Source organism: Neoarius graeffei, chromosome 13, assembly GCF_027579695.1.
Source record: "Neoarius graeffei isolate fNeoGra1 chromosome 13, fNeoGra1.pri, whole genome shotgun sequence".
In the NCBI taxonomy this organism is placed as follows: Eukaryota; Metazoa; Chordata; class Actinopteri; order Siluriformes; family Ariidae; genus Neoarius; species Neoarius graeffei.
The window spans coordinates 22581290-22591557 of NC_083581.1; the positions used below are offsets into that span (position 1 = coordinate 22581290).

The 10268-nt window shown below is 42.8% G+C and overlaps 1 protein-coding gene across 1 annotated transcript; it reads right to left on the reverse strand.

Annotated features, from left to right (window-relative positions):
• Positions 1-170: 170 nt before the first annotated feature.
• On the reverse strand, positions 171-1310 carry LOC132895880 (craniofacial development protein 2-like). Its single transcript, XM_060936634.1, has one exon. It carries the CDS (start codon positions 1308-1310, stop codon positions 171-173), a length of 1140 nt encoding a protein of 379 aa, XP_060792617.1.
• Between the last annotated feature and the right edge of the window lie 8958 nt (positions 1311-10268).

The window sequence follows — 10268 nt, forward strand, 5'->3', positions numbered from 1 at the left end:
TCATTTATGAGTTTCCAGCTCTGTCCATGCTTGCAATTCACATGAGCCATCTCTACCTCTCTGATCTTGTTGCTGAGATCTTCTTCCTCAACTTCTATGTAGGTTTCCTTCAACTTCTTTTTGGCCTGACTGTACTCTTGTCTGTTCTCTACATTTGTGTCCTCCTTGTATCATTCATACACCCTATTCAACTCGTCTCTAGCATGTGTCACCCTTGAGTCCTCTGAGTGCCTTGTCTTTCTTCCCCTGTTCCTAATTGGGACCACCTTCTCTGCTGCCTCCTCAGTGGCTTTGATGAACCTCCTGTACCTGTCTGTAGCAGATTCATCTAGTTCCTGTAGTGGTTGAAACCTGTTGTGTACTTCAATCGTATACAGCTCCTGTATGTCTCTTCTGCTCTTAAACAAGTTCCAGTTGTCCTGTCTTTTTCTTGACTCTGCTTTCTTTTTCTGCAAGCTGAGTCTCACCCTGGCAGATATGATTCTGTGGTCCGAGCCGACACTTGCAAAGGAGTTGTATGCCTCCACGTTCAGCATGCTGTTGCACCACTTTCTATGTATTAACACGTAGTCTAGCTGATACTTGATGCCTCCTGGGCTGATGAAGGTCCAGAGCTTTCCTGCTTTCTTGCGGAAGTAGGTGCTAGAAATGACTAGATCCTTCTCGCTTGCCAGGTCCAGCAGCTGTCTAGCATTCCTATTTGTTTCTTTATGGAATGTGAATTTGGCATCCTCTGGTCCTATTCTTGCATTGAAGTCCCCTACAACCAGCAGTAGGTTGTGAGATGGAATGGATTCAATGGCCCTCACCAGGTCATCGTAGTGGGCTTTCACTATGTCTTCATCTGCCGTGTTGGTTGGACAGTAGGTGACAGTGATGGTTGTTGCCAGATTCCCTTGAAAGCTTGCTTTAGAGCTGAGCAGAATCCCTACCCCTCCAACAGCAGCTCCAGCCTGATTTCTAGTTGCAGATGTTGTTATGAGCATGCCGCCATTGATGTCTTCATACCTGACCACTTCCTCATGCACAATGCGGTGTTCCTGGATTCCCAGAACATCAATTCCATACAAGCTCAGGTTGGTTGCCAGCTCCTTTCTATATCTTGCTTCTTTTATGGTTCTGACATTAAGTGTTGATATTGTTGTGATGTTCCTGCAATTGATAAGTCTTCTCCCCATACAGGTACCTCTGCCAGGCTTGTTCCTTCCTTGCGGGTTTGGGGACAAGTCATCATTTGATCCTATTGGATCTCGGTCTGTGGTGGGAGCTACATTAGGGACTCTAACCCTAGTGTTACTTCTGTCTGCCATCATGGTCTTTCTGTTGCTATAATAACTGCGGGCACAGCTCCTGCAGTATGGTTTGTCATATGAGTTGTCCTTCTCATAGTCCAGTGGCCGTTGTAGGGTAGTCAGTGTGCTGGCATCCTACCTCCGCCCTTCATCATCCCTGTCTTCGACCAGAGATGACAAGTTGCACAGGTCCCAGGACTCCCTGTTTCTGATCACTGGCCGCTACTGTGACATCCAACAGGCGCCCTCTTGCTGATGGACAGAGTTGCACTCTTATACACCTGAGGTAGTGATCTACCTTTACTATTTAACCCATAGCTGGGACGAGCATTGGTGGGTGGCAGAGCGTGTCCACACGCCGGTGGGTCATGCCTACCGCACCTCTGGGGCCACTCGTTGCTCTGAGAGCCCCTACATAGTCAGCCTTGGGCTTTGAGTCCCAAGTTACCAGGTTGGCCACGAGGAGGCCATGTAGGAGTCTTGGGTAAGGAGAGGTTTATTCCATTTCAACTATATCTTGAATATAGTTGGAATGATCTCGCATTTCCTATTAGAAGAATACAAAGACACCAACTCTGAGATTATTCAAGTCAAGTCAAGCTTATTTGTATAGCTCTTTTAACAATAAACATTGCTGCAAAGCAGCTTTACAGAATTTGAACGACTTAAAACATGAGCTAATTTTATCCCTAATCTATCCCCAATGAGCAAGCCTGTGGCGATGGTGGCAAGGAAAAACTCCCTCAGACGACATGAGGAAGAAACCTCGAGAGGAACCAGACTCAAAAGGGAACCCATCCTCATTTGGGCAACAACAGACAGCATGACTATAATATTAACAGTTTTAACATGAAGACAGTTTTTGTTGATGTTGTAACTCTTCATTGATGGAAACTTGAGTGCAAAACTGTTCATGACAACTGCTGTCCTAAAGTTAGCAAGTCAACTGTAGTCCTCAGCCATAAAAGCATTACTGTAAGAGTCCAGAGTGTCCTCCAGGTGTGACTTTCAACTGTCCTCATGGGGCCATCCTCCACAGGAGTGATGCAATTATTTAAACTAGTTCTAGATAGTAACCAACTTATTCCAAGATGTCTTGTCAAGTAAAATTATCTGTCCATGCAGCAAGATAATTTCACTAGTATTAAGGAATTTTCCCCTCAAATTCAGTTTTCAGTTTTTTTTGCAGTGTAAGAATTTCTGTATATAGCAACAGCTTTTAGTTGGTATCTAATTTGGTATCATTAATTGAATAGTCAAATCAAATCAAGTTTATTTGTATAGCGCTTTTAACAATAAACATTGTCGCAAAGCAGCTTTACAGAATTTGAACGACTTAAAACATGAGCTAATTTTATCCCTAATCTATCCCCAATGAGCATGCCTGTGGCAACGGTGGCAAGGAAAAACTCCCTCAGACGACATGAGGAAGAAACCTCAAGAGGAACCAGATTCAAAAGGGAACCCATCCTCATTTGGGCAACAACAGACAGCCTGACTATAATATTAACAGTTTTAACAGGTATAACCCTCAACTGTCCTCATGGGGCCATCCTTCACAGGAGCGGTGCGATAAAACTCCGACCAGACACAGGGCACCAGGATGGATCAAGCAGGTCCGAGGGGCAGAAGAGGCCAGCATCTCAATCCCAGGATCAACATGTAACTCAGAGGGACAGATTGGGGGGGGGAGAGACAGAGAAAGAAAACACGTTGTTAGGTATGCCCTAAAAATGACAAGTATTAAATCTGTGTGGTAGGCTCGCAGAGACGAGAGTCTTTACATCAGGCATAACACACAACAATGGCATGTTAATATGGTAAAATATATCATGACCTGCTCTGGCTGGATGCTTGATTGGGTGATGGGAGCACACTCCTCAGCAATGATGAGATGCAGATGGGACCGTTAGGCCTGGCCAAGACAATTCAGTTACATTTAACCGGGTCTGGGACATGCGACAGAATGTCTGACGGTCAATTCCCTGCAGGCTACGATAGCCAGTCGAGGTCTCCACCCTCTCCACCAAAAGATTTCCTGTTGACTCCATGTAACTCAGAGGGACAGATTTGGGGTGGGGGGGAGGGAAAGAAAACACAGGTGGTTAGGTATGCCCAATGTCACCTGAATAAGTAGGAACAGTATACATATTGCACCGAATACAAGCAGGGACTCCGGCAACTAACTATGACAGCATAACTAAAAGGAGAGAGCCAGAAGGTAACACAGGCATGAGGGAGCCCCGGGACATAAAGCAGCCAGCCACTACACCGTCAACAAACTTGAGTGAGCAAGCGAGTGGGGACTGACAGCATCCATACATCCCAGTTTACCAAAACACTCTATGTCTGAGGACCCTCCAGATCTACTCCTTTACCTCATAAACACCATTACCAAAAGGCTTGACTAAACAGATATGTTTTCAGCCTAGACTTAAATGCTGAGACTGTGTCTGATTCCCGAACACTACTTGGAAGGCTGTTCCATAACAGTGGGGCTTTGTAAGAAAAGGCTCTGCCCCCGATGTAGCCTTCACTATACGAGGTACCAGCAGATAGCCTGCACCTTTTGATCTAAGTAGGCGTGGCGGGTCATAGAGGAGCAGAAGTTCACTCAGGTACTGTGGTGCGAGACCATTTAGTGCTTTAAAGGTCAATAGTAGTATTTTATAATCAATACGAAATTTGATTGGGAGCCAATGCAGTGTGGATAAGACAGGTGTGATGTGGTCATATTTTCTAGTTCTAGTAAGGACTCTTGCTGCTGCATTTTGAACTAACTGGAGCTTGTTTATGCACTTATTGGAACATCCAGACAGTAAGGCATTACAATAATCCAACCTGGAGGTAATGAAAGCATGGACTAGTTTTTCTGCATCATGCAATGACATTAAATTTCTTATCTTTGCAATATTTCTGAGATGAAAGAAAGCTATCTGGGTGATGTTATCAATGTGAGTTTCGAATGAAAGACTGGGGTCAATAATCACTCCGAGGTCTTTTACTGTTGCACGTGAAGAAACAGAAAGGCCATCCAGAGTTACTGTGTAATCAGAAAACTTACTTCTAGCTGTATGTGGTCCTAGTACAAGTACTTCAGTCTTGTCAGAATTAAGCAGAAGGAAATTAATAAGCATCCAGTGTCTAATGTCCTTAACACATTCCTCAATTCTATTAAGCTGGTGTCTCTCATCAGGTTTTGCAGAGACATACAACTGTGTGTCATCAGCATAACAGTGGAAACTAATACAATGTTTACGAATAATATCACCCAGAGGTAACGTATATAGAGAAAAAAGCAGTGGACCCAAGACAGAACCTTGTGGAACACCAAACTTTACTTCGGTACGTCTAGAAATATCACCATTTATATCAACATACTGATAACGATCAGTTCGATAAGACCTGAGCCAGGAGAGGGCCATTCCCTTAACTCCCACAACATTTTCTAGTCTATCCAGAAGAATGGAATGATCAATGGTATCAAATGCTGCACTAAGGTCAAACAACACAAGTAGCGAGACACAGCCCTGATCAGACGCCAACAGTAGGTCGTTTACTACTTTAACCAGTGCTGTCTCTGTGCTATGATGAGGTCTAAATCCTGACTGATACATTTCATGGATGTTATTCCGATGTAAATATGAGCATAACTGCTGTGCCACAGCTTTTTCAAGGATCTTGGAGATAAAGGGGAGGTTTGATATTGGCCGATAATTGGACAGCTGACAGGGATCAAGGTCAGGTTTTTTAATCAGGGGTTTGATAACTGCTAGTTTAAAGGATTTGGGTACATAGTCAATCATAAGAGAAGAATTTATTATTTTTAGAAGCGGTTCAATTACTCCAGGCATTATCTGTTTGAATAGATGTGTCGGTAAGGGATCTAGTACACAAGTTGAGGCTTTTGATGTAGAGATTAATGAAAGTAATTCAGTTTCTTTTAGGGGAGTAAAACATTCTAACTGATGATCTGATACAGTTATATTGTTAACTACAAGGTCACTTTCATTGTCTAACCTTAAATTAGTAGTTTGAATTTTTTGTCGGATATTCTCAATTTTGTCATTAAAAAATTCATGAAGTCGTTGCTACTACATACTGCAGGTGTGCATGTGTTGATAGTGGACTTATTCCTGGTTAATTTTGCTACAGTATTAAATAGGAATCTAGGATTATTTTTGTTATCTTCTATTAGGGAGGAGAAATATGTTGATCTCGCAGCACTAAGAGCTTTTCTATACTTCAGGAAGCTCTCCTTCCAAGCTAATTTGAAAACTACCAATTTTGTTTGACGCCATTTACGTTCCAATTTTTGAGTGGTCTGTTTTAATGTGCGAGTGTCATCATTATATCAGGGTGCTAATTTTTTGTCTCTGACCATTTTCCTTTTTAGAGGAGCTACATTATCTAAAGTATGGCGGAATGTTGACTCTAAGCATTCAGTTGCCTGATCAAGTTCTGCAGGGGCTGACAGTGACCCAATCAAAGTTGACAGCTCTGGGAGACCATTTATAAAGCTCTGTGCAGTAGTTGACGTGAAAGTACGTTTAATACAGTAGCGTGGTGAGGTGCATATATTATTACTCAGACACATTTTGAATGAGATGAGACAATGATCTGAGATAACTTCAGACTGTGGAAGTATGACTATATTGTCTATGTTTAATCTGAATGTTAGTATTAGATCAAGGGTGTGACCACCATTATGGGTCGGTCCTATGACATTCTGCTTAATCCCGACTGAATCTAAGATGGACACAAACGCTGTTTTTAAAGGGTCTTCTGGGTTATCGAAGTGAATATTAAAATCTCCGACAACTAAAGCTTTGTCTAAAGAAATAACCAGATCTGAGATAAAATCTGCAAATTCAGAAAGAAACAGAATATGGCCCCGGGGGCCTGTAAATAATAAGCAATGGAATTAACTGGGTAGACTTATTTTTCAAGGCTACATACATTATATGAGTATGAAGAACTTCAAATGTATTAAATTTATAACCAGGTTTGTGTGTTACACCTAGATAATCGTTATAAATAACCGTGACGCCTCCTCCTCTGCCAGTTAGATGAGGCTGGTGTATATAACTGTATCCAGGAGGACTCGCTTCATTTAATGCTATATATTCATTTGGCTTAATCCATGTTTCTGTTAAACACAGTACATTAAACTCCTGATCAGTAATGAGTTCATTAACCATTAGCGCTTTAGATGTAAGAGATCTAATATTTAATAGCCCCACCTTTAGATCAAAGGTGCTGGCAGCAGCTGTACAGTCAGTATGATCTAATTTTATATTGATTAGGTTACTGGAACAAACTCTCTGAAAATTTCTACCTTTTTGTTGAGCTTGGGGAACAGACACAGCCTCGATGTAGTGGGCCCTGAGTGACGACTCTGTGCAGCTAGCAGACAGTCGGTTTAGCCTGTTCGTCTGCTTCCTGGCCTTGGCTCTGGATTGTCAGAAATTAACTAGGCCTGTTCTGAGACTATGACCTATGCTGCAGGAAATGAGAGCAGCACCTTCCCGAGTGGGATGGATACCGTCCCACCCTAACAGGCCAGCAGTGCCCTCAAAATTAGCCCAATTATCTATAAAGCCCACACTGTTTTCAGAGCACCACCTGGACAGCCAGCAGTTCAGCGACCATAACCTGCTGTAAGCTACATCGCCACGCCGCATTGGGATGGGGCCAGAGCATACTACAGCATCGGACATCGCCTTCGCTAATTTAAACACCTCTACAAAGTTACTCTTAGTAACCTCAGACTGACGAAGGCGTATATCATTAGCTCCTGCATGGATAACTATCTTTGAGAACCTGTGCTTGCCTAGGACCCTAAGATTACCTGCTATGTCCGGCGCCCTGGCTCCCGGTATACACCTGACTAAAGCTGCTGGTGCCCCTAAAGGCTGAGCTAATTTCACGTGCCGTATGATAGAGTCCCCTATAACCAGAGCTCTTTCAGGTTTCTCAGTGGGTGCATCACTAAGGAGAGCAAACCTGTTCGACACGTGACGCGGAGAGGAGTGGTGCTCCCGTGGGCGAGCCTCAGCGGTAGCTTTGGCTCTACGCTTATGCTGCCGAGCCATCACCCATTCGCCCCGCTGTAAGGGCTCTAATGCCGGAGTTGGGGGATTGCTAACTCCACCTAGGGCGTCCAGACTTTCCCTAACAGAAACTACACTGTTCTCACGCTCACTAACCTGCTCTAAAGCCTGGACATGCGCTTCTAGCACTGTAATCTTCTCCGTCAGAGAGCTAACTAATTTGCACTTATCACAAGTAAAGCTAATAAAGCTATTGCTAGTGATGGAGGAAGAATGACTAAACATCCTGCACTCAGCACACTGAACAGGCTGAAGGTGTGCCATGATGAAAAGATTCACGTACCTTAAATGAAGATCTGTTGATATTAAAGCAGATCCGATGTGGATGGCCTCCGCTTGTGGACTTTACACAGGAGGAGAGAAAAAGAAAGCTTCCGGTCTCGGCGTTCTTCCGAAAAAAGAAAGAGAAAAAAACGGGGAAAAAAAAACGGAAAAAAGAAAGCGAAAGTGAAAAGTACAAAAATGAAAGCGACAGTACAATAAAAATGAAGAGGATACTGGAAATTTATTTGTAGAAAAAAAATTAAAAAAGGATTAGTCCACTTTAGACACTCAACAAATAGGCAACAAACTATCTTTAGACTGTCATGAACCAGCCTATCACAGTGATTCTCAAAAACATGTCCACTAAGCAGCAATAGTAAGAAATGATTCAGGGCCTGATTTGATCATTGTCACCTGACTGTCACCTGATAGGTTGTTGACAGCCTGTCTAAAACTACATTACCACAAGTTTAAGTGGATTTTTCTATAGTCGCCTCTATATATTCATTTTTACTTTCACAAGCTTTATTGGAGGATGTTGTATTTTCACCTTTGTTTGTTTGTTCCCAAAGTTACTCGAAAAGTAGTGAATGGATTTTGATGAAATTTTGAGAAAAGGTGAGCTATTGGCCAAGGAATAACTTATTAGATTTTAATGTAAATCTAGATATGTTTGTGGATTCAGGATTGTTTTGTCTATTCACAACGTAACTCAAAAAAAGAGAGAACAAATTTGGATGAAATTTGGTGGACAGCTTTAGTATGATCCTAAGTTCAAGTGATTTGATTTTGATGTTGATAATATGTGGCTTGGGTGAGCTATGCACTCTACTAGGTGCCCTTCTAGTTACTTCCAACAACTTTGTTGGAGGACATTGTGTTTTTGCCTCTATTTGTTTGTTTGTTTGTCTGTTCCCAATGTTACTCAAAAAGTAATGAAAGGATTTTGATGACATTTTGCCGAAAGGTGAGCTATTGGCCAAGGAACAACTGATTAGATTTTAATGTAAATCCAGATATGTATGTGGATCCAGGATTGTTTTGTCTGTTCCCAACATAACTCAAAAAAGGAAGAATAGATTAGATTTTGATGCAAATCCAAATATGTGGCTTGGGGGAGGTATCCACTCTACCAAGTGCCCTTCTAGTCTAAATCTGTATTCAAGAAACCTCTAAATAGGCTATAATAGTGGAACGCCAGCACAATTGTAACAAGTTTACAATAAACACACAAAATTCAGCTCACGATTTATCAGGATGCTCATGATTGCCATCCATCCGTTATCTGTAGCCGTTTATCCTGTATAGGGTCGCAGGCAAGCTGGAGCTTATCCCAGCTGACTATGGGCAAGAGGCAGGGTACACCCTAGACAAGTCACCAGGTCATCACAGGGCTGACACATTGAGACAAACAACCATTCACACCTACAGTCAATTTAGAGCCACCAATTAGCCTAACCTGCATGTCTTTGGACTGTGGGGGAAACGGGAGCAAACCCACACAGACATGGGGAGAACATGCAAGCTCCACACAGAAAGGCCCTCGTCAGCCGCTGGGCTCGAACCCAGGACCTTCTTGCTGTGAGGCACATGGGCGCCACCAGGGGGGGAAAGGTTAGAACAATTCTAGGGGCCCAGCACTGCCATGGGGCCCTTTAAGGGGCTGATAATATGCTTTTAATGATTTCACTAAGACTTTTGAAATAACAACAATGCAATATTCCATCTGGTAAATTGAGCTAATTGAACAAGGTTGTCTATTTCTTGAGTTCTTCAACATATTGTCATTTAACCCTTTGGTGACTGACCCCTTGAAAATCGTTCCTCCAGGAACGATGACGTTTCAGTTGTCAAGACAACGGAAAAACTAAAATACAAGAGCATTTTGTTTTGTGCACAAGAGCATTGTGACGTATCTTTCTGTTTTGTATTTTAGTTTTTCCGTTGTCTTGACAACTGAAACGTCATCGTTCCTGTAGGAACGATTTTCAAGGGGTCAGTCACCAAAGGGTTAACCCTCCCCCTTTTGCGAAATGGTACGGTCCAGTTCTGGTAGAAGCGTGATGCGTTAAATCTGTGTGCTGATCAGTGCAACGCTACTTGCTGCTGTGTCGCGGTGCAGCAGCCAGCCAGCCAGCAGTGGAGTGCGTACAGTCTATGATCGCTAAATATGAAGAGTGGCTGTCAAAAACGTAAAGAAAGGCAGCTGAAAGCTGAGAGGGACCGGAGAGGCAGGCAACTGGTCACTCAGTTTTTCCCAAAGAAAGGTAGCTATCGCTCACATGTGTGTTCAAAATATTAGCGAATGGTAAATGAACAGTATGAACGTGGTTGGATTAGCCTATCAAGAGAACACTTTTACAGTTTGTACAGTGACATTTTTTTCCATTTTAATAACTGAACTGACTTGTGTGATAAACAAGATGAAATATTACGTTATGCTGGTGCTAATAACTAGTGCTAATAACCAGTTTCATAACTAATGGGGTGCCCTAAATATGCACAGATTCAGCCTCAGGGGGACCTCTGCCCTACCAAACCACTGAACCCCCCTTTGGAGAAGGAGGTAAGCAGCAATACAACCCATAAATGCTTTAGG